The sequence below is a fragment of the Neophocaena asiaeorientalis genome, unplaced genomic scaffold, assembly GCF_003031525.2.
Source record: "Neophocaena asiaeorientalis asiaeorientalis breed wild unplaced genomic scaffold, Neophocaena_asiaeorientalis_V1.1 scaffold82, whole genome shotgun sequence".
Classification (NCBI taxonomy): Eukaryota; Metazoa; Chordata; class Mammalia; order Artiodactyla; family Phocoenidae; genus Neophocaena; species Neophocaena asiaeorientalis.
This window is the reverse complement of record NW_020173068.1, coordinates 8,238,874-8,263,567: the sequence shown is the minus strand read 5'-3', so window position 1 is coordinate 8,263,567 and position 24,694 is coordinate 8,238,874. Positions and strand designations below refer to the sequence as shown.

Below are 24,694 nucleotides of genomic sequence, written 5' to 3'. Positions count from 1 at the left end.
AGCCCTGACCGTTAGGCCATCTTTTTTTAACCAGATAACCATGATGTTATATCTTAAAAAGAGCACTGAGCTGGTAATTAGGGGGCCTGGTCCTCAAGCCAGCTCTGATTTGGGTTAATTATGCTGAGAATTTCCAAAAAGCACTGGAGGCAATTTACAGTCTTAGTCATAAGGATCAGTAAGACAACAGAAAAAAAGAAAGTCAGGAACTTCCTTGGCGGTTCAGTGGTTAAGACTCTGTGCTTCCACGGAAGAGGTTACGGGTTCGATCCCTGGTAGGGGAACTAAGATCCCGAATGCCTCACGGTGCAGCCAAAAAAAAAAAAGTACAAAGAAAGTCAAAAAGCAAGAGGAATTATCATTCCCCAAATCTATCTGACATGATTCCCATAATCCTGCAATTAAATTTTACTCTTGAGTTTCCTGGCAGCCACAGTAAAAAGGGAAGCACATCACGGTAAAAAGGGAAGCGTGTCATCATCCAGTCAGGGGATGTAACCATGGTTGCCCCAGGAGACAAACTCTTCTGCTGCTAATTTCGAGCATGTGTCCTTCCTTCAAAGTCCACTAAGCCGGTTGCAGTGTGAACCTAAGATGCAAGGATGGTTTCCAGGTCACTATTTTTAAAATAATAATAAACGGCCACCAACTTGAATGGCCTTGGCCCCGGAGCATGTGGCTAGTCTGTACCTCAGTTCTTCCAGCTGCAAAGTGGGAGAATGTCCTTGCATGGCTGTGCTGAGGACCAAATACAGTACTGTACCTGTGAACCTGCCTGGGAAAGCATAAGGTTCTACACCCATGGGGAGTGGTCCGACCACACTCATTGTCCCCACGCCAGCCTCCTGGTGCCCTGGCCCCAGGGGTCATACACCCCTCACTAGTCTTAGTGCATAGAAAGAAAAATAAACTGGACCTACCCCCTCGCTTTTTTTAAAATTGTGGCAAAACGTACGTAAGACATAGCCATTTTTAAGTGGCTTTAAATACGTTCACAGTGTTGTGTTGATACAACCATTACCACTCTCCACTTCCAGAGCTTTTTATCATCCCAAACTGAAACTCTATACCCACTAAACAATAACGCCCCATCCCTCTCCCCCAGCCCCTGTAACCTCTGTTCTACTTTCTGTCTCTATGAATTTGCCTCGTCTAAGCAACTCATATAAGTGGAATCATACATACAGTGTTTGTCCTTTTGTGTCGAACCCCCTCACTTTTTTGGATGAGGAATCAGGCCCAGAGAAGGGACAGAGTGGCTCACCCAAGGTCAGACAGCAGGTTAAAGGCAGAATCAGGACCAGAACCCAGGCTTCCTGACTCCCATCAGGTTCTGCATCCTCAGTGGTGAGACACCCCCCACCTACCATTCCGTGGTCTTGGTCGAACCCCTTCCTCTCTCTGGGCTCTACGTTCGCTCCCCACTGCCCACCCATCCTCTCTTTTAATATCTTCCTCCGAATCTTCCCCTCATCCTGCCTCCTCTTCTCCAGCTGATTCCCACCAGCAGACTGAGTGGCCCTGACCCATGGCCAGGTTTTCCTCTTCTGAGCCTCAGGCTTCCTTGTAGCATCCATGCCTCAGGCCTCCCAGAACGGCCTCCCTGGCTCCACTCGTCTCCCGTGGATTTCCCTGTAACCACAGCACCCCCCTCTCTGTGCCCTCAGCCTCACATTCCCATCCTCCCATGTCTGTGGTCTCCCAACTCCGGAGGTTTGCTTTCAGATCTGGTTGTATTCCCTGGGTTCTGTTTTATTTTGTGTTACCTCACACCAAAGGGGGAACCCTTCCCCAATGCCTCAGGCTGGGCTTGGCCTCAGTGACCACCACCCCCAAGCCCAGAAAGACATCCCCCCATCCCACCCTTGAGCCCCATTTTCTTCTGTACACAGCCTCCCAGCAAGACCCCAACACTCTCCACTGGGAATTGGGGGGGAACTTGGATCCCCCATTTTGGCCTCCTCTGTCCTGCCCAGTCCCACATGGCCTTGTTTGGAAAGTAGGTAGAGCCTAGCTTGGGTTCTTCTCTCCCTGGCCATCCGTCCATCTGTCTGTCCATTTGACATCCCCCATACTCTCCACTCTCCCCTGGGCCTCACGGCCTCTGGAACAGCTTGCCCTTGGCAGAACCTGTAGCCCACCCTGGCAGAACCTGTAGCCCACCCTGGCACTACCCCTTACCCCTCCCAACAGCGTTTGCGGTTTGCAAAGTCCACAGACCCAAGAACGGAAGGGGACTGGTGACATGATGCTGGGCCTGAGTCGCCTGCCCAGGGCTCTTCCCCGCCCCTCCTGCACTCTTCTTGGACCCTACCTTGTGTATCCCATCAGCCCTACTCCACTCCCTTCCTGCCCTTCACCAGCCCCCTGGACCCCAGGGTCTAAGGAAAGGAGCTTTGGTTTCCCCTAAGCATCCTTGAAGGGCCAAAGTCGTCAGGGCCTGGCCACCTTGTCACTCTCCATTCTGATACCACTGAAACTGCTCCCATGAAAAGGAACCTCAGCCAGGAGTCTGGAGACCTGGCCCAGGAGATGTCTTAACTCCTCTGTGTTTGGCTGGTTGTATGATTTTATGATAAGCACGAGGATGGTCCTGAGGGCCTCAGAGCACCCCTCATGTTTTGGAGTCCTGCATCACCATCCTCTCTCCACTGGGCCCTGGTATCCTGGCTCCTCTCTCAGCTCCGCCGCTGATCTCTGTGCCTTAGTTTACTTCTCCGCACAGGGGGCTCACCACAAGTCTGTGCCCAGCAGCTTCCCAGATATCTTGGTGCCTCTAAGGCAGGGCCTTGCCAGGTGTGGCCCAGCTCCTGGGCACTGTCTTGGGGCACCAGGTTGCTGAGGATGTTGCCTGGAGGTTCTCAAAGAAGCGGGAGCAACACCTGGGCACTTGATAGACATGCAAAGTATTGGGCCCACTCAAGACCTATGGAACAGAACTTTGGGTGGGTTCTGTGGTTTAACAAGCCCTCCAGGTGATTCTGATATACACAGGAGTTTGCCACCTGCTGACCTAGACCAGCAAATAGTGTGGCCTGGTGAGGGACTGAGGCCGGCCCTGACCAGGAACAGGAAACACCAACCTCATCTGGACTCCTGAGAGATTGCGAACCCTCCCTGCCCCTACCCAAAGCAAAACAAAACTATGTTCTCCTCTTCCTGGAAACTGGAGGGCTGGCAGAAGGCATATGTTTTTCCTTTCCCTGCCCCTGGCTTGGTTCCAGTCCTACCCACTTCTACTTGTCTGGGTTTTACAAGAGATTGTGTAGGGTTGTGCCAGCTGGGCAGCAGGTGGGCGTCCTGGGGTGGGGGGTGGGGCGGGAGACAAAAGACCCTGAGACCGTTTATCCCTTGGAAACCTCACGATAGGCTTATGGCCTCTCTTCAAATGGAAAGAAACAACTCCTCAAAGGAAGACTCCTAAATCCCCAGCCAGCTCCTTCTCCTCTCACCTCTCACCTCTAGGGATACCTTGTAGACAAGGCCAAAAAACAGCTCCAACCCCCAGCGGCTGGGGAAGAGAGCCAGAAGCTGTCCCTCCTCCTCCTCCTGGCCCCCCTCCCCAAACCCCACCAATACTGTGAAGCCCCCTTCCTGACCATCCTGGTTTCCTGGTGTGGACCCTGCAGCTGTGGGCCCTAAGGGTTCCCCAGGGAAAGGCCTTTGGGAGGGAAGGGACTAAGGGCATCCTTGGGCCAAACTGTCCACCTCTCCTGTCCGCTGTTTCTCCTCCCCACTCCTGTCTTCAGAAGGCTCTTTCCCAGGATGGATTGGGTGCTAGGACAACCATGGTCCAATCCGCCAGCTCTCCTTGCCCCCGTGTCTTATTTCAGACATGAGAATAACTGTACAGTGTAAACTTACAAAGCGTTTTTAATGGTTGTAGATTGGAAATAAAGTATGTCATATGAACAGTTTCCATGGACTTGGCCTCTTCTCTGATTTCTCATTTTGGGTGGGTGGGGTGCTCAGCAGATTTGAAACTTGACTCTACCCCACACCCAGTTGCCTGGGAAGGAAGGAGCCCTGGGAAATGCCACAGCCAGCTGGCTGGTTTGGGGGTCACTTGGGAGGAGCCACCAGGGGTTCCTGGCTACTGACTGCTGACACCTCAGAGTCTCCCATGAAGGGTGGTATGACCACTGAGAAATAAATGCAGAGTCATCAAAAATGGAATTGAGGGAATTCCCTGGAGCTCCATTGGCTAGGACTCTGCACATCCACTGCAGGGGGCATGGGTTTGAATCCCTGGTCAGGGAACTAGGATCCTGCAAACCTCACAGTGTGGCCAAAAAGAAAAAAGGAATTGAAACTTTCTACAAAAGACTTTCAAAAATTTATCATAAAAAAGGACATGGATTAATTATCTATTACAGTAGAATTAATTATCCCCAAGCGTTTATTATATCACAGATGCTGTGGGTCAGGAATTCGGGAGCTGAGTAGTTCTGACTCAGGGTCTCCTGAGGGTGCAGTCAAGTGTCAATCAGGCTGCAATCATGTGAAGGTGTGATTGGGGCTGGAAGATCCACAAGGTGGCTCACTCATATGCCTGGCAAGTCAGTGTTGGCAAGAGACCTCAGTTCCTCCCCAGGTGGCCCTCTCCATATGGCTGCTTGAGCATCCTCACAACATGGCAGCTGGCTTCCCCCAGAGCAAGTGATATATGGAAAAAGAGGGTAGAAGCTACAATGTCTTTTATGACTAAGCCTTGAAAATCATACACTGTCATTTCTGCAGTATCTTATTGCTTATACAGATTAGCCCTATTCCTTGTGGGAGAGGATTATACAAGGGTATGAAGACCAGGAAGTGGGGAACATTAGGGGCCATCTTGGAAGCCAACAACCACATGAAAATTACACAGATCTCTTCTTTTTTGAGGGCCTAACAATAGCCAGGCCTGTGCTAGGCATTGAGGATAGCAATATATGGGCCTGAAAAACAGGAAAGCAAATGTCAATGGCCAGGGGGAGCCCAGGGTGCTCAGGGAGCTGGGAGGAATCAGCAAAGCTGCAGAGGGACATCTGAACTGATACCTAAGCTTGAGAGGACCAGATGAAGGAGATGGTGGTGTGTTGTAGGCAGGAGACGGAAAGGACATGTCCCAGGTGGAGGGAACGGCATGTGTGAAAGCCTAGTAGAAAGAAGAGCAGAACTGGGGAACGGAAAGAAGTCACTGGCGTGATGAAAGAGGCTGGTGTGATCACAGAGGGCCTTAGGAGGGAAGGAGTGTCCACGTCCTGTGGACAGTAGGGAGCCACATAAGGACTGAAAGCAGAGAAGGGACATAGAGGAGGTACTGGGTCTGGATTCCATGAAGCAGTAGAACCCACTGTGCCCCAGGAGGGCCAGTTCTGGCTGTGTTCTGTTCTTGGGATATTGACAAGCGAGTAGTAGTTGAAGGAGCAGGGTGAGCAGAGAAGGAACGGGGCTCTAGAAAGTGATATTCAAGGCATAAAGAGCAAATCTCTGCTTTCAGATGTCTGTTGGTAGCCAACATGCTAGAACCACATGGTGGAAATTTCAGGAAGGCAGATTTCTGCCTACCACCAGAAAACTTTTCCAAGGACCACAGCTGCTATAGAAGGAGGACCACAGTCACGTTCCAGCTGCTGCTCACCAACCCTTCTTTCAGTTTCTGTGGACTGCTTGTAATTCAACACTTGGAGGTTTCAGATCCCAAAGGACTGCACATGCAAGGGGACATTCTGATGGCATCGTGCTGGGTGCTGAAGCAGCAGTCTGCTATCTGGGAGCCCCCAAGCCAGCAAGGGATAGTGGACCAGGCACAGGTTGGGCTCCTGGGAGTACAGAAAGGGGATCTGCTTTACAGACTGGGGCCTCAGAGAAGGCTCTGAGCGAGATGAATCCTCAGCTGAGGCTTAAAATCGGAGAATTTTGCCAAGAACAAAAGGTTTGAAGGGCTTCCCAGGCAGAGGGAATGGCTTGAGCAAAGGAGTAGAAGCAATGGGGGATGACGAGAGGAGAGGCAAGCAGTTTGGGGAGGAGCTGGCCTGCAGTGAGTTTACAAAGGAGAGTTCTTGAACTTTGCCAAGTATAGAAGGGACCACAAAGGGAGAATATGTGCTAGAGCAGGACTGGAAAAAGTGTGAGAGTCATGGTCCACATTTTCAGCGTTAAGAAGATAAAAGGAGGGGTGACCATGGCCTAGCGACGGAGCAGGCATCACTGCCCACCCGCTAATGCCCTGTATTCCTTTGGCAAGTACCTCCCTGGACCTCTGTTCCCCATCTTAGAAAGGCTCTAGGCATACTGGGCGCAAAGGATACGCTGGTGTGACGGGACCCAGTTAGTGACTCCCTGGGCGTGGCGTAGCTGAGGAGGTGTAACATGGCAAAGTCTGGGCTGGGAAGAACTTGGACAAAGCGGGCGGGGCAACAAGTCTTGAACACCAGTTTGCGCATGCACCTTGAGTGAAGCCGGCGTTCTGCGCGTGCGCTTGCGCGAGCCGTGGAGGCCGCCGGCGGCGCATGCGCCCTCGGCTGGCGGGAGTTTCACCGGAGGCGGGGCTGGCGCGGGCGGCGGATCGCCAAGCGGGCCCAGACCAGGAAGGAGCAGACGCTTTGGCGCAGGGCGTGCGGAGGTCTCCGGGGCCGCGGAGAGTGGCCTGCGGCCTTGTTTTTCGGGGGCGGAGGCTTTGGGCTGGACGGGCGTCGCTCTGAGGTTAGGAAGTCGCAGACCTTTCCCTGTACGCGGCCCCGCTTACCCGCGCACCATCCTCTTCCGGGCCGGACACCTCGGCCCAGCCCAGACCCAACCCGTCGTCACCCCCGACAGCGGGGACTAGCGGGGCGCTGCAGCCACCTCCGGGTAAGAGGAGACCCGAGGCCGGGCTGCGCCTCTCGGTCGGGGCCTGTTTGCCGAGCCAGCGGTCTAAACTCCAGAACAGTGGTTGAAGGCTGGGGGTGGGTCTCAGGCCGGGGTTGGAATTTCGCCTCTGCTCCAGGCTGGCCGCACAACAAGTTTGGGCCAGGCTTTTGCCCCTCTGAACCTCAGTTCTATCTGCAACGTGGAATTGATGATGGTACTTACAGAGCTGTGGAAAGGATTAAACGGGATCGTGATGCAAGTAAATTGTTTGCATACACACACAGGTCCTGGCATGTAATAAGCGCTTAGCGGGCGACAGTGATTGCTGCTATTGTCCAGGCTTTCATCTGAGTGGTACAGTCGTTACTGGGGCGATGCAGATCCTCGACCTACCCCTCGTTGTTCTCTTATCTTTGCCATGTCGTCCCGTCGCATATATTCATTTCTCTTTACTAAGCACCCCGCAACGCACCGATTTCTGTTTTGGATGGGGGTGGGGGAAGCATGGACGATGTAGAGATGCCTCAGTCATGTCCCTGCCCTTTTCCAAACCGTTAGTTGTCTGTAACAGGCTCTAGAAATACAGTCTGGCCGGGGAGGCAGACATGTAAACGGACTTTACAGCCAGTGCTAGGGAGACCTAGGGGTGGAACGGAGCAGCCAACTCTGTCAAAGGGAAGTGGTGTGAAAGCTTCGCACTTGAGCTCGATTGGGAAGGATGAATAAGCTTTACAGGCAATGTGTGCAAAGAGTCAAAAGTGGTGCATGGAATGGGAGTGGCAGGAGAAAGCAGGAATGGGTACTAGTTAGGACTAGCTTCTGGAAGGTGTTGAGTACACTGGAGGAATCTCTGCTGCCGTCTAAAGAATGGATTGGAGAGAATTCCCCAGCGGTCCGATGGTTAGGACTCCGTGCTGTCACGGAGTTCAGTCCCTGGCGGGGGAACTAAGATCCCACAAACGGCGTGGCCAAAAGTAAAATAAATAAGAATGGATTGGAGAGGAGCAATGCTGCATGTAGGAAAAACTAGTGGAGAGACTGTTAGATTCTTGGGGGAGGTGGGGGAGAGTGGTAGAAATTATGAGATCTGAACTAAATCGATAACCGGAGACGGGGAAGAGTTGTAGAGACTGTTGGAAGTAGGATGAACAGGCCTTTGGATCTTAGAATTAATCAAGGATAATGTGATTTTTTTCATGTTTTGAAGACCAGGTAGATCATAATGCCATCAACTGAATTATGCACTTAGGCACTTGTTAAACACAAAATAATTGGGAAATAAGATGGGCTACATGTTAAGGTGAGTATTTCTAGAGATGAATTCTGTAGAAATTGAGAACAGGGGGTGATGAGCTGTGCAGATGTTCTCTGGAGGAGGTGGGTGAGGCGGGGTTGGACTGGGCCTTCTCAGGCAGGTGGAATTTCATGGGGCAAAGAGGGGCAGTTCAAAGAGATTAGAAAGCACAAGGCCGATTCTGGGGTAGTAAATCCCCAGCAAGACTGGGACTGAAATGTGGAGAACAGATCACCTCCTTTTCCTGTTTTCAGGGTTCTCCACCCAGGATGACTTCTAGATCAGAGATTGTAGAAGGTGAGTACTGTAGTGACATTCAGTACCTCTTGGGTTCAGGTTCCTGAGCTTTACCTAAATACTTTCCTGGCTCCTGGTGGACTTGAAAGCACTTACTCACGTATTTGCAAAGATGCTTCCTCAGTGTTTCCATGATCTGGGGCATACGTTTCCTTTTTCCACTTTTTTGCACAGATACTTAGTTGTGATGGGTTTGATTCTGTATTTTGACTTTTTTATAACAAGTGCTAGAAGAGGAACCAGTGGCATCTAAGACTCATGGTCATCAATCGGAATCAGATCCCAACCCTGCGGAAGCGTGTGGTAATTCGTCCACCTCCCTGGAGATGACTGAAGGCGTTTCAAAGAAACAGATTCACCTTGGCTCTAGCCCTAAAAAGGGGGAAAGTTGTGATCTCAGCCACCAGGAAGGACTTCAATCCAGGTCCCTTTATTTGTCCCCCAAAGAACAGTGTGCCCGTCATCAAGACAGGAGGCAATCCTGGCGGCGAGCAAGTATGAAAGAAACGAACCGGCGGAAGTCACTGCCTCCCTTTCATCAGGGCATCACAGGTGGGGTGCCATGTACATAAGACAATGGAGTTCCAGCTCAGATAAGAGGCAGTGAGGTATGGGAGACAGATAGACTTGACTTTGCTGCTTACTAGCTATGTGACTGAGCAAATCTCTCTGAGCTTCAGTTTCCTCATCTGTAGGAGTATCCTAAGATTATAAGTACTGATGTCAAACACCTAGTAAGTATTCAGTATCATTGCTATTTATATCATGTTATTAGCTACCCACCGTAATCTGTACCATGAACAGAAAATCTGATTTATGGTTGTTCAACTCTCACCTCTGCTAAGTGAATGTTCAACATTCGCCTTTGCTAGAAGTAAAGATTTCTTCCTGTGGCTTTCGGCCTCATATCCTTAAGCAGAACAGAAGGTGGATGGGTCGCTACCTGATTTTTAGGCTTTATAACTGAAAATATCTCAGAGGGAAGGACACATAAAAATATCTAGGGTAAAAACCTAGTTTTTTAGACATGCTGTATTTGAATGTGATTTTGTATGAATTTATAATAACAGCATCTCAGTAAGCATTGAAGTACAAGATTTAATATGGAAAGTAACACATTTCAGGAAGACCTTACTAGCTGTGTGACCTTGAGCAGGTCCCGTAACCTCCTTTGCCTTACGGTCCTCATCAGTAAAAGGGATGAAATAATACCTATTTTATGGGGTTGTGTGAGAATTAAATGAGTTGATATATAGTACAGTACTTGGCACATGGTAAAGAAATAGTTCAAGTGTTAAGCTGTGGTGATTATTTTAAAGACATCACCTCACTTCCAGATGGTCTCATGTTTAGAAGGAATTCTGGGTAAAAACAGCCATGTAGCATATCAGAAAATTGCCACCACAATTAGGCTCATGCACTTTACTCCGTGGACGTGCCAAGAAACTTCAGTTTCCTAAGATTGCCCTAACCTGCATCTCTGTTCCAGAGCATGTGGGCCTAATGTTCTGCGTAATAGAAAATTACTGATGCGTAATAAGATTTGTTATCTCCTGGTCACTACCAGCCACTTGCCAAGTTTCTTTTGTTATAGGCAGAAGGTATCCAGTTTTTCATGACTAAAAGCAAGGAGAAGTAATCAAGAGAGGGCACAAAAGAACTTTAAAAACACAGCCAGCTGAAGCTGGAGGGCAAAAAGACATGTATCTCTCCCAATTCTCAAAGCAAATTTCCTTTGCTGTATAATAGTTGATGTTTTTAAATGAACATAATCGAAAAAACAGTATCTATGTCTTCTAGTTGTTTGAGGATTCAGTGGCATAATTATGTAAAATGCCCGTTCAGTTCTGGCTGACTCACTGTGCGACCTTGGACAAGTTACCTATTACCTAACCTTTGTCAAATGGAGTTGATAAGATACTTGGGACTTCCCTGGTGGTCCAGTGGTTAAGACTTCGTGCTTCCACTGCAGGGGGCAGTGGTTTGATCCCTGGTCTTGGAAGATCCCACATGCCAGGCAGTGTGGGGAAAAAAATAAAAAAAGATTCACCCAGATAAGATACTTGCCTCAAGTTTTAATGAGGTGTGTATAGCGTTTAATAAAATGCCTTTTAGATAGCAGGTGTTCAACAAATTACTATTAATGTATCATTAGGTCATTAAGGAGAGGCAGCATGGTATTAGTGGGAAAACAGGTTTTGGTGATGGACTTGGGGTTGAATTCTGGCTCCACCAGTCTCTGGCTTCAGACAAGTTATATCCCCTCTGAGCTTCAATTTCCGCATCCGTAAAATGGAGCTCATAGTTTATAAGAAGATTCTTAAGACAGTGTATGTATGTATGTATTCATTCATTCATTCATTCATTCATGGCTGCTCCACACAGCACGTGGGATCTTACTTCCCCGACCAGGGATCAAACCCGCGCCCCCTTCACTGGGAGCACGGAGTCTTTAGCCACTGGACTGCCAGGGAAGTCCCCAGACAGTATTTAAAGCACACTGCAGTGCCTGTCATAGAAATACTGCAATAATCCCACCTCCTTTCTTCAAATGGTGAATATAAAACATAAAAGGAGTTAAATTTTTTTTTAATCTACGTTGTTTATCAAGACAAGATTTTAATGTAGTACATAAAAGGTTCTTATAACTTTTCAAAGTTAGGTCGCACAGATGGGTAAATGTCATTCTTTGGTGATCTTGAACAAATTAGATGTGACTATATATGAATTCTCCCTTTAATTAGAGAAGGCTGCTTGGGTTTTCTTAAGTTGGACTGCATCAAGGGGGAGGGAAGTTTTCAGTTTTTTTTACTTTGCTAACTGTCTAAGTATCCATCTCCTTCAATGCGGTGATACTTTATGTTAGAGCTCTGCAGATCCATCAGTGTCAACATAGCAGAAAGCAAACGGCTGGGCTGTCTCCTGCTTTCCAGTTTCCAGGTGAGAGTCTCACGATTGGGAAATGCTTTCTTTTTCTTTTCTTTTCTTTTCTTTTCTTTTCTTTTTTTTTTTTTTAAAACTGTTAACTGTGACATCCCCAAAGAGAGATCAAATACTGTGTGATTTATCGGTAAAGGGTAAAAGATATTTCTCTCTAGTGGAATTAATTTAAAAGCCAGCTTTAATCCCACGAGCTGATCTGTCTCTGGACTAGGCTCTACCAGTCCCATCGGTGCTGCTGTCGCTGAGCACTTAACAGTCAGATTTCCCCGATGTAGTATATTTTGCTCACTGGCAGCAAATAATGGGAATTTGCAGTGAGTGGAGGTCAAATCTAAGTTTAAGCAGTCATTGGAGGTCTGACTGCATTCTAAGTTGGTGTTACATGGCTGACTGGTGATCACATCAGTTTAGATAAGCAAGTCATTTGTGTGAATTAAATGACCACTGTTTTTCCTGAATCAAAAATCAAATCATATAGTCTAGGCAACAAAGAGTTTTTCCCTTACCTTTTGATTTTCTCATTTTGTTTTGTTTATATGAAAAATCTTAGGTGTAGAATTAAATCATGTTTACTCACATTTATGAAACATCATAAAATTACATGAACTCGGGACTGGCCTGGGAAATCTTGGTTGTACTGAAAATGCTTTTCTTTATTTAGTTCTCTGTTCAGAAACTTGAACCTTTCCTAAGGGGCACTGAGGGCTTCAGTCTTGAAAATTTTAGAGCCAAAGGTAAGTTACTAAGACTAGATAAGTGAGCTTTGACCTTGGTCTGTACCTTCTATGAAGGTCAATTGAAGCCCCATTCTCAGGATCCCCATTTACAGGAACTGCTGCCTCACAAAACCAGCTCCCCTCCTTTTTTGGGGAGTTGCATTAAAAAAATAAGAGTATATGTTTATGAAGTTCAGAAGGTCCAAAAGTGAAGAAAGTGAGCCTCTCTTCCACCGTGACCCCAATCACAGTTCTTTCCTCCCAGAGGCAACCGCAGTCACCAGCTTCTTGTGTATCCTTGCAGAAAGATTTATTGCATTTCTAAACATTTATCCATTGAAATCAAATGAGTAAACCACTCTACACTGTTCTTTACCTTGTGTTTTTTTTTAACTTAATTTATCTTGCAGATAATTCTATATCACACTTATAGAGCCGTCTTGACATTTTAGTAGCTCCATGATACTCCATTTTATAAATGTACCATATTTGATTTAACCAGTTTTTTACTGATGGACTTTTAGAGTTGTTTTCAGTCTTCTACTGTTGCAATGAATGGATAATGAATACCTTTTTATACAAGCCTTTTGGCACATATTCAAGTAAAAGTAAGATAAATTTCTAGATTGGAAATTAGTGTAATTATACTGTAACTAAAAGTTTAGATTTTTTACTATTTAATTGGTGATAAAAGGTATTTTTTTGTACTTTTAATCTGTTTCTTTTTCTTTTGAAGAGTATAATAATTTTTTCATATTTTTAGAGGAGAGCCATTTGTGCTTTATTTTCTGTGTATTGTCTGTCCATATCCTTTGTTCACTTTTAAAAATTGGGATATTGGTTCTTTTATATTGATTTTGTAGGAACTCTTTATATATTAAGGAAATTAGCTGTTTGTGATGTAAGTTACAAATATTCTTTCCCAGGAATCAGTTTTCAGCTTTCCAGAAAGTAGCTATTCTCCTTACAGTGTCATTACACAATCATCCAGGTCAGAAATACTCAGTGTTACCCACTTAAAAGACCTAGAAAATACATGAACTCAGACTTACTTGCCAGTTAAAGCTATTTATCTCAGAACTGCACTATCACCATAATTAGAGTAGATATGCCCAGGTTATTTTGATAGCTGTTTTAACATATCTTTTCCCCTCTGCATTCCTCACCTGAATTTAATTGTGAACTCTTCCAAATTTAAGCAGAGACCTGTTTTTACCTTGTGCCCATAATTCTTTATTTGTCTCCAGCATTTCTCATTACACTCTTGCCCATTGCCTGACTTCTGTAATGTTCTTCCACCCAGTGCCAGCAGATCAAATCGCTTGAAAAGAATGAAATGTCCGTGCAGATACATCTTTTTTTTTTTTTTTTGCGGTACACGGGCCTCTCACTGTTGTGGCCTCTCCCGTTGCGGAGCACAGGCTCCGGACGCGCAAGCCCAGCGGCCATGGCTCACGGGCCCAGCCGCTCCACGGCATGTGGGATCTTCCTGGACTGGGGCACAAACCCGTGTCCCCTGCATCGGCAGGCGGACTCTCAACCACTGCGCCACCAGGGAAGCCCCAGATACATCTTTTTAACTGCTTTTTCACCAGTCAAGTGTAAAAAACACTATTATAAATGTTATAAAGAGGAGTTGTCTTTCATTTTATCTATACCTATCCAAAGAAAAAAGATAAAATCTTCCTGCATATTTATACCACTTTTTTAAATGGGTGAGAATGTAACAGGGGACCGTAGAGCTGGGACCACATTAAGTACGTTATATCTTTGTCAGCAGCTCACTGTGAAAATTTGTATTCTCTTTATTTTATAACATAAAATTTTATTCTATTCTCTCTAGCATCTTCTCTTTCTGAAGAATTGAAACATTTTGCAGACAGACTGGAAAGTGATGGAACTCTACAAAAATGTTTTGAAGATTCAGAAGGGTAAGAGCAATTCCCTTTCTGTCCAAAATTATAATTGAATTAGGACTTTCTATTTATTTATTAAAAAATTTTTTTTTTTAATATTTATTTATTTGGCCACACTGGGTCTTAGTTGCGGCACGCGGGATCTTTGTTGCCGTGTGTGGATCTTCGTTGCGGCATGCGGGATCTAGTTCCCTGACCAGGGATTGAACCCGGGCCCCCTTCATTGGGGTTGCAGAGTCTTAGCCACTGGACCACCAGGGAAGTCCCTAAAAAAATTTTAATTATAGTTGATTTACAATGTTGTATTAGTTTCTGGTGTACAGCAAAGTGATTCAGTTACATATACATATATTCTTTTCCATTATGGTTTATTACAGGATATTGAATGTAGTTCCCTGTGCTATACAGTAGGACCTTGTTGTTTATCTATTCTATATACACTAGTTTGTATCTGCTAATCCCAAACTCCTAATTTATCTCTCCCCACCCCCTTTCCCCTTTGGTAACCATAAGTTTGTTTTTTCTTTTTTAAAGATTTTTACATTTATTATTTATTTATTTTTATTTAATTTTGGCTGCGTTGGGTCTTAGTTGCAGCACGCAGGATCTTCGTTGAGGCATGCAGGATCTTTCATTACAGCACGTGGGTTTCTCTCTAGTTGTGCAGGTTTTCTCTTCTCTAGCTGTGGTGCACAGGCTCCGGGGCGTGCAGGCTCAGTAGTTGTGGTGCGTGGGCTTAGTTGCCCTGCGGCATGTGGAATCTTAGTTCCCTGACAGGGATCAAACCCGCGTCCCCTGCGTTGTAAGGCAGATTCTTTACCAATGGACCACCAGGGGAGTCCCCCATAAGTTTGTTTTCTATGTCTGTGAGTCTGTTTCTGTTTTGTAAATAAGTCATTTGTGTTGTATTTTAGATTCCATATGTAAGTGTTATCATATGGAATTTGTCTTTCTTTGTCTGACTTACTTAGTATGATAATCTCTGGGTCTATCCATGTTGCTGCAAATAGCATTATTTCATTATTTTTTATGGCTGAGTAATACTCCATTGTGTGTGTGTGTGTGTGTGTGTGTGTGTGTGTGTATACACACATACGCCACATCTTTATTCATTTGTCGATGGACACTTAGGCTGGTTCCATGTCTTGGCTATTGTATAATGCTGCTATGAACATTGGGATGCATGTATCTATTTGAATTAGAGTTTTCATCTTTTCTGGACATATGCCCAGGAGTGGGGTTGGTGGATCATATGGTAATTCTATTTTTAGTTTTCTAAGGAACCTCCATACTGTTTTGCATAGTAGCTGCACCAACTTACATTCCCACCAACAGTGTTAGGAGGGTTCCCCTTTTTCCACAGCATTTATTATTTGTAGACTTTTTTTTCTCACCACGCGGCTTGTGAGATCTCAGTTCCCCAACCAGGGATTGAACCCAGGCCACGGCAGTGAAAATCTGGAATCCTAACCACTAGGAGACCAGGGAACTCCCTGTAGACTTTTTAATGATGGCCATTCTGATGGATAAGAGGTGATACTTCATTGTAGTTTTGATTTGCATTTCTCTAATAATTAGCGATGTTGAGCATCTTTTCATGTGCCTGTTGGCCATCTGTATGTCTTCTCTGGAGAAATGAAACTTTTTATTTTAATTAGACAGTTGTTCATGCACTCAACAAACGTTCATCCATCATCTCCTATGTACCTGGCTCTTCTAGAAGCTGGAGATAAATAGTGGTAAATAATCAAACAAGATCTCTCTTCATATACATTGTAATAGGAGAGACAGTCAAACAAATACATAGAAAATAATGATTTCAGATAGTGATAATCTAAGAAGTCAGTAAATATGAGAGTGACTTGAGGGGTGGGCATCTTTAGCTAGAGTGTTCAGAGAGGTCCTCTAGTGATTTGACCTTTGCACTGAGACCTGTAAGACCTGGATGGTGAGAAGGAACCAGCCATGGAAAGCTGAGAGGAAAAGTCCTCTTCAGATCTTCACTAGCCATGCAAGTTGGAGATAAATTTATGTTCTTTAGCTGTTGGCAAGCAGGACTATTAGGAGAAATTTTGCAGTCGTACCCCCAAACTGGTCGTTCCTCTTCAGGGGCAGCACCCACCCCTCTCCCCACTGCCTGTAACAAATCGTGTAACTTGGGCTTACACTTTTGACTTCACAAAGGTCTACCTTTCCGTGGATCCTTAGAATTAACATTACTATTCAGGAAATGAAACATATTTTAGTTCAGCGTAGCTTCTCTTCTAATGCAGTATATATATATTTTTTCCATCAGCACTCCTTCATCGTTTTTCACTGCGCGCATCTTACCGCGGGAGAATTACATTCGTCAGGCAGCTCTGAAGCTATTTATTCCCTTCTTGTTCCATTAATTAAACTATAATACAATCGCTGGGGTTGCCCGGAACCAGTCTTTGGAAGATTAATATAGGATGCTATTCTTTAGCTCATATTCGGCCTCTGCGTGGTAATGAAACAGCAATAAGGTTTATATCCCCATAACTTGATGCAGTATATTTAAGCCACAGGCTGCTGCATGTCAGCCAGAGGTGATAGAGGCTGTTTCTCACAGGCCTTGGTAGGAAAACACGAACGGTGACACAACTGATTTGCTTTTGCCAGGTAGAGTACCAAGTACATCTGCAAAATGTTGGCATTTTCAATGCCTCCTGCTTTTCCTTTAGGATTAATGGCCCTACAGAGCTGAGGCATTGGTTTAAGTAAAACATATCCAACCAGTAGCTTCAGTTTAAGTGGGAAGACAAGATGGTTATATGGAAAAGTATTGTTGGTTCTTAAAAGACATTAAGGTTTTGATTAGTGGGAAGGGAAGAGGCTAAACAACGGCGTGAACAAAACTTTGGAGATTGAAACCCTCAGATTTTTATTTTTTTATTTTTATTTTTTTTTGCGGTACGCAGGCCTCCCACCGCCGCGGCCTCTCCCGTTGCGGAGCACAGGCTCCGGACACGCAGGCTCAGCGGCCATGGCTCACGGGCCCAGCCGCTCCGCGGCTCGTGGGATCCTCCCGGACCGGGGCACGAACCCGCGCCCCCTGCATCGGCAGGCGGACTCCCAACCACTGCGCACCAGGGAAGCCCTGAAACCCTCAGACGTTTGATGCTGAATGGCATTATATGAGACAGAATAGATAAAGGGTAATAGCAATCAAAGTTAATGAGCTGGACAGAGCCAGAACCTTAAGTGAACCTTAAGTGCCAGGTTAAGGAGTTTTGGCTTTTCTTCTGAATGCAGTGGAGGGTCACAGAATTTTTAAGCAAGGAAAAAAATTAAAGGAATACTTTAAGAAAGGTTAATCTGGCTGTGTGCGAATTAGAATTGGTGAGAGAAATAGATGATGAAGAGACCCACTGAGAAAGCTGTTACCTGGTGCAAAAGTCAAATAGAGCCCAAGAATAAAAATTTGTTGAAAGATAAATTCTGGGACTTCCCTAGTGGCACAGTGGTTAAGAATCCGCCTCCCGGGCTTCCCTGGTGGCGCAGTGGTTGAGAGTCCTCCTGCCAATGCAGGGGACACGGGTTCGTGCCCTGGTCAAGGAAGATCCCACACGCTGCGGAGCGGCTGGGCCTGTGAGCCATGGCCGCTGAGCCTGTGCATCTGGAGCCTGTGCTCCGCAACGGGAGAGGCCACAACAGTGAGAGGCCTGCGTACCGAAAAAAAAAAAAGAATCCGCCTGCCAATGCAGGGGACACGGGTTCGAGCCCTGGTCCAGGAAGATCCCACACGCCGCGGAGCAACTAAGCCCGTGCACCACAACTACTGAGCCTGTGCTCTAGAGCCCGTGTGCCACAACTACTGAGCCCATGCGCCTAGAGCCCATGCTGTGCAGCAAGAGAAGCCACCGCAATGAGAAGCCCGCACACCACAACAAAGCCCTTGCTCAGCGCTACTAGAGAAAGCCTGCATGCAGCAAGGAAGACCCAATGCAGCCAAAAACAAATAAATTAAAGAAAACTTTTTAAATAAATTTAAATCTTCAGAAAAGTTTTTTTTTATTTGAAGAAAGATAAATTCTGAACATGTTTTATTGCCATTAAAATTATGTAAGGTGTCCATAGCAAGTGCTCTTGGAAGGTTTGTGTTAATCTCATCATCCTGTCTGTATTCTAGAAGAGCACCAGATTTGTCTCTGGAAACATCAGTGGCTGAGATGAAGGAATATATAACAAAGTAAGTGAAAATGAGTGAACCTTTGTTGGAAAATCTAAATCCATCCGGGGAAAATAACTAAACCTGGGAAAAAGGAATAGTAAACATCCTGTTCAGTGTGTCAATACTAGTGTATCCCCACTGGAAGTTAGAGAGCTGCACACTGGGATTTTATGGGCTGTACTAATGGCCAGTTTCATAGAATGGAGTCTAGAGACTATTTGCTATTAAGAACTCATGTTTGATTTGATTAAATTAATAGCCTCTGAATTGGTCATGCTTTCTCATCCTTTTATGACGTTTCTATTCATATCTTAGAACCAGAGTAGACACCTAATACACTTATTGTTGCCCTGAGTGATTCAGAGTGAGATGATCAAAAATTAACTGAATTATTTTCTGTTCCTATAGGTTTTCTTTGGAACGTCAGAGTTGGGATCAGCTCTTGCTGCGCTACCAGGAGGAGGCTGAAGAGATCATATCCAGGTTAGATCTGTGACAGGAAATAGGAAGCTTTTACCTTGTGGAATTTGATTTGAATTGATTTCAGTTCTCTTAGCACAAATTGAACAATGAATCCGTTCTTAGAGGCCAATCAACTCATCAGATCTCTGTAACGTGTATAGTAGCACTTTGTAAATGGAGAGTGAGGGGGAAGGGAAGGAAGAGTTGTCACTATTTTCAGTCAAAGAACAGAATTGCCTCTGTTCTGTGTCCTTGGCTGCCATTCCACATCCTGGGGGAGACAGGCACATTTCTGGCCTGTACCTGGCAACCTGGGGCTGGGCCAAGAACAGTATCAAGGGACTTCAGTGAGCACATGGCCTTTGAGCTGCAGGTATGGGAGAGAACCCTGGCCAGGGCCTTCATGGAGATACAGACATGAAATGGGTAATGGAAGATGAGGTGTAGGAGAGAGAGGATCTTTGTCTGGGTCTTGAAGGCATAAGAAAACGGGTAAGTGCTAGATTTTGATTTCATTTTACCATCCAAGCCAGTGATTTTAAGCTTTTTTTCCCAAACAGAATCTTAGCTAGAAATGTAACTATAAAACATTAGCCAAAATAGTAATTGCAGAAGTGGCCTCTTAGAGACGTGCTTTGAGGAACACAGTTTGAGAAACGCCCCCAATCTAAGCATTGATGGTTATTAGCTACTTTCTTCACCCTTTAAATGTTCTATTTATGAAGATAGATAATGTATAAGATAGCAGTTTCAGAATAAAAACTTTTGATGGGGCATAGCTTAATAGTTAAGAGGAATGCTTCTGGAAGCAGACTGTCTCTATTCAAATCCTAACTACTCCTCACTTCTGTGACCTTGGGCAATCTGAAGTGCCTCATTTGAAAATGGGGATAATATTAGTTCATACCTCGTTGGGTTATTATGAGGGTCAAATAAGGTTAAATGGAAAGTGCTTAGCTGTGTCTGGCACCCAGTAAGCGCTCAGTGACTTGTAGTAGCTGTTACTAAAGAGTCATCATCAGTTTTCATGAACTGTCCATTATATTCAGTTTGTGGTTGGGGTTTTTTGGCCACACACCGTGCAGCGTGCAAGATCTTAGTTCCCCAGCCAGGGATCAAATCCACACCCTCGGCCATGAAAGCTCGGAGTCCTAACCACTGGACCTCGAGGGAATTCCCTATATTCAGTTACTTTAGATAATTGAAGTGGGCCAGCATCTCTTTGGTAAAAGATTATAGACGTTGACTTCAGGATAGCAGGCTTTGGCTTTACCCCAAGTGTAGTCCTTTTTGTAAATGGACCTTACTGTTAGGTGGAGTCAGCTAACCTTCTAGCATTTCCTGGAGTCCAGGGGTATAAAAATATTAATATTGGATAATGATCTCAGAGTCTCCTGTTAGTTAGAGAGCCTGTACTTTCAGTACAGGGTGTAAGAATATTGATTCAGGTTAATAAAGCCTTCTAGGAGGTTTTTTCCCTAGGTAATCTTATCTGTTTTCCCCAGAAAATGATTGTAAAATTATTTGAAAGCTCTTTTGTTTTGTGTTTAGAGGATCAACTGAAACCAAAAATACTGAAGTTGAAGTGGAACCTACAGCATATCTTGGGTCTTCCCAGAGTGAAGTCCTTAATACAAAGCCTGACTACCAGAAAATATTACAGAACCAGAATAAAGTCTTTGATTGTATGGAGTTGGTGGTAAGTTGGGTCATGTTTCTTTTGTTGAGTTATCCAGCTTTGCTACCTTGTCATCCTTGGAAATTAAAAGACGTGGGGAATATGCGTAATTAGATGAGATAAGAGTATATTCAGCTCTACCTTGGGGAAACATGGAGAGACAATGGAAGAAAAGAAACGAATAAATGGTGATAAGTGTTAATAAATCAGGTGGAAGGAGGGCTGTAGGTTGCTATATAGAGGGGTTGAAGGTCCTGCTAAGGTTCTACTTTAATAAGACTTGAAAGAAATGAGGAATGATCCATGACATTTTGGAGAATAGTAGTGTATCACCCCAAGTATTAACAGGAAGCACATGGCATTTGATATAGGATAATTCAAGGAGAGTCTGTTTACAGAGGGGCTAAGTACAAAAGTGTGGGTTTCAGGAAACCAAAAGTAATCTGGGGCTTAGAGGCAGCTGAGCTATTACCTGTCGGCTGGAGGGAGGAACAGTCACTGTGGCACCTGGCAGGGAGTCATATAGTGAGTGGGATGCTCTGAGAGAGCCATGACGTTCAGTTGAGACACACAGCTAACTCGAGATGACCCTTCTGGAAGCAGGCCTGGGTAAAATACCCTGACCTCATTCAGCTCCCTTGCACTTGGCTCCCTCTTGGCCAAGCCCACCCAGAAACCAGAGGACATGGGATCTTGTTGGAGGTTGTGCAGGTCAGCCTGCTGGGGCATGGAGCAGTGTGGAGAAGAGTGGAGTGGGGAAGTCTGGCATAAGCATTCCAGGTTGAAAGAACAGCAAAAGCAAAGCCGAGCAGGAGCTCGCCTGACATGTTTGAGGAGCCTCAGAGACGCCTGGACCCTTACAACTGACAGCTGTCTTTTGTCTGCAGATGGACGAACTGCAAGGATCCATGAAGCAGCTGCACGCCTTTATGGAGGAAAGTACCCAGTGCCTCCAGAAGGTGTCAGTACAGCTCGGTAAGCCTGTCTTAAGGGGACCAGAGCTTGTACTGTGTTATGTCTCATAGCCCTTCGGATACACACTGCCCTTCAAAACATATGGTCTTAGAGGGTAAGGCCTATATCTGGTGGGGTTTCTTTTCCCCTCACAATAACTATTACGTTGTGGGTACTCAAAGTTGATGGGAAATTTGTAGATGTAAATTCCACAGAAGCACAGGAGACTGAGAATTAAATCTCCACAAACTGTGTTGTTTGGGTAAATTCAAGACTTACGAAATACCCATTCCTTTTTTCCCTTTTCATTCTTCAAGAATCCACTAAGTGACACTGACATTACTTATCCGTCACTTTTCCTGACCACCTCCAGCCCTAAATTATGTGCTATACACACCTTCATTTCATTATTCATTGGATGGTATTGTGGTTGTAGTTGCAGCTGGCTTTCCTACCAGACTGCCATCTCGTAGAGAGCACATGCTCTCATTTGTTGTTGGAATGCCCTTCTGTGTGTCTGGCACAGTGTCCACACAGTAAGTTTTCAATAAATGGTATTTGAATTCAATTGAAGTTTATTTTGTGGCTCCTTTTCTCTGCAGGAAAGAGAAGCACGCAACAATTAGATCCTTCACCAGCTCGAAAACTGCTCAAGCTTCAGCTACGGAAGCAACCTAGCACACGTTGCTCTAAATCTTGTCAGTGACCTTATGCAGCTTTTCTGCCACAGGATGGTCCAGAGGAGAGAAACAGGAAGAGTGCCCCCAGTGCCCGGCAGCTGCACAACGGGCTAAGCTGTAACACCTGCCCTGTTGCCTTTGAAGATAACTGGCTGACTATAAAGCACTTCGATTTTTTTCTTAAAACGATGGAATTTATGCATCTGAAAGAATGTCATATAGAAACTTTTTCCACGAATGTGCAAAATGCTTGAGACTTCTGCTTTGGAATGACCTTCAGAACTAGTGGCCCATTCTTTTAAACGTCCTTTGTGATCAGAAACCTTCCTCTTGTGAAGATGTTTTTCAGGTTTTGAAACAACGCGAAGTCATTCAGGGCCGAATCCAACAAACATTTTAGGGGTCGTTCTGGTTGTAAAGGGAATGAGACTGATGCCTAGTGTGGCTTCGAAGGTGATTTTAGGTAGAGGAGTTGTGAGCATCGTGTGGATACATAAATCACATCACAACGTGTCCAGATCGAAGGAGGTTCCACTCATTCTCTATATCCTGATGTCTGTAGTGTGCTTTAGCTTTTAATATTGAGTCGACATCCTAAATCCTGGGTTCATGGCAAGAAGGGGTTAAGTACCTCTTTTCATTGTTCTCCATATTTGTTAATATGCAGTATAAGATTGCGCATACCTAAAAGCTTTCCCTTGTCTCTGTGTATATTCTGAGTGTATAAAAAAATGAAAAGGCAGGGAAGGCTCAGCAGAAAATAGGATTCTTTGCCAGGATCTGGAAGTGAACAGTAGTGTGGAGATACGCCTCAGCATTAACTACCAGTAAAACACCCACTAATTTATTGTTAGTGTCTCTTATTCTCTGATCCTCCTATTAGGACAAAATCCATTTCACTTAAATACCCAGTCATTATCCTAAGTCTTAAGCCTTCGCCTAAGCACCAGTTAGTGAGAGGTGATATCTCCTTGCTTTGACCTACATTCCTTATTCTTTCATAGATTTGCAGAGCCCCTGCTGTATGCCACACACAGTTGCAGGAACTGGGAAGAGAGCAAAGAACAAAAACAGACCTGGGACCTCCTTTCATGATGCTCACAGTCTAGTGGGGACAAGGGAACAAGAAGACACGGAACAAGAAGAGAGCCCTTTTCCACAGAAGTGATGTTTTAGTTGGGAAGGAGAAAGTTAAATAGGGCAGTTATTTGAGGTAAAAGCAGCATTTACAAAGGTCTGAGGGGAGAGAGAAAGGTGTAAGAGCCACGTGAGACAAAGATAATCGAAAGTCATTGGAAGGTTTTAAGAGAGAGAAAGGGTCAGAGCTTTATTTTTAAGAGATCAGGGACTTCCCTGGTGGTCCAGTGGTTAAGACTCTGCACTTCCACTGCAGGGGGCGTGGGTTCAGTCCCTGGTCAGGGAATTAAGATTTTGCATGCCACACGGCAGCAGCCAAAAAAAATCACTCCGGTTGCTGTTTGGAGAACAGACAGAAGCAAGTATGTGTGGGTGTGAGAGACCAGTTGGGCCATTGTAGTCATCAGGTGGGGAATGACAACCTGTGCTGAGAGTTGGCAATGGATGAGTGTGGGGAGTCGTCCACAGTGTCTGGAACATAGCAGGCATGTCACCTACGTGTTACAAACGCCTAACTGCCACGTATTAACTGACCGAGAAAAAGTTAATTAACCTCTTATTTGTAAGATTGGGGGAATGATAGAATCTGTATCACAGGGATGCTATAAGGGTTAGATTAAATAATGTAAGTTTAGAACAGTGGTATGAATATGATGGAGGGGGTGGGTAATAGAGCAGATAATGAGATGGGAAAGCTTGCGGTTCAGTTTGGGATGCCAAACGTGTCAACTAGAACTGTTGGATATACAGGTGGAAAACTGGGTAGGAAAACCTGGACTAGAAATAAAATTTGGAAGTTACTGATACCTAGTTATTAAAGCCTTAAGAGTAGATAATATTTTCCAGAGTAGAGCAAGAAGGGAAACTGGACAGACCCGAGGAAAGCTTTTAAGAATCAGAGGAGTGGTGTTAATTGCCTACTCTCAGAAGCAGAACAGTATAGTGGAAAGAGTGTAGAATTTGGAGTGAATCTTCATCCTTATCCTCAATTTCCTTTCTGTGAAATGGGGAGAGATCACCTCTCTCCAAATGGTGAGAGTATGTCCTGTACATTTTGGTGTTTTTTAAATTTGGGTGTAATTAAGCTTAATGTAATCATTCTGGGGGGAAAAATTCCATTTCTCATGTTGCACTCTGAAAAGGAGATGGTGTGGCTGGTGGCTGTAGTAGAGGTGATACAGTGGAGAACTAAGAATTAGGAGCCCTGTCTTGGATTCTAGTTTGGTTTTTTTTAACTTTTATTGGAGTAGAGTTGATTTACAATGTTGTGTTAGTTTCTGCTGTACAGCACAGTGAATCAGTTACACACGTACATATATACACTTTTTTAGATTCTTTTCCTATATAGGTCATTACAGAGTATTGCATAGAGTTCCCTGTCCTATATCTAGTTCTTAAGTTACTGGTTCATTCACTAAAAACTTACTAAGCCCTTTCCTCATGCCAAACCCTGTGCTAGGTACCATGTGACCTTGGGTACCTCTCAGGGCCCACGTCAAAGGAGGATGCTGTGCCTTGTAAAGCAGGGGTCCCTAACCCACAGGCTGTGGACCAGTACCGCCTGAACCATCCTCACCCCCCAGCCGCC

At 45.2% G+C, this 24,694-nt stretch overlaps 1 protein-coding gene across 5 annotated transcripts; it reads left to right on the top strand.

Annotated features, from left to right (window-relative positions):
- The first annotated feature begins 6,517 nt into the window (after positions 1-6,517).
- Positions 6,518-22,816, top strand: DSN1 (DSN1 component of MIS12 kinetochore complex). Of its 5 annotated transcripts, none has more exons than XM_024742971.1 (11): positions 6,518-6,834; positions 8,383-8,425; positions 8,873-8,977; positions 11,292-11,365; positions 12,030-12,102; positions 13,928-14,015; positions 18,154-18,213; positions 18,604-18,678; positions 20,209-20,356; positions 21,223-21,310; positions 21,892-22,816. In XM_024742971.1, exons 2-11 carry the CDS (start codon positions 8,398-8,400, stop codon positions 21,993-21,995), a joined length of 843 nt encoding a protein of 280 aa, XP_024598739.1. In that variant the 5' UTR covers positions 6,518-6,834; positions 8,383-8,397; the 3' UTR covers positions 21,996-22,816. The 5 variants fall into 5 exon arrangements, with proteins under 5 accessions (XP_024598739.1, XP_024598737.1, XP_024598741.1 ...); XM_024742969.1 differs by having other exon boundaries at positions 8,651-8,977; XM_024742973.1 differs by lacking the exon at positions 8,383-8,425.
- The last annotated feature ends 1,878 nt before the right edge of the window (positions 22,817-24,694 follow it).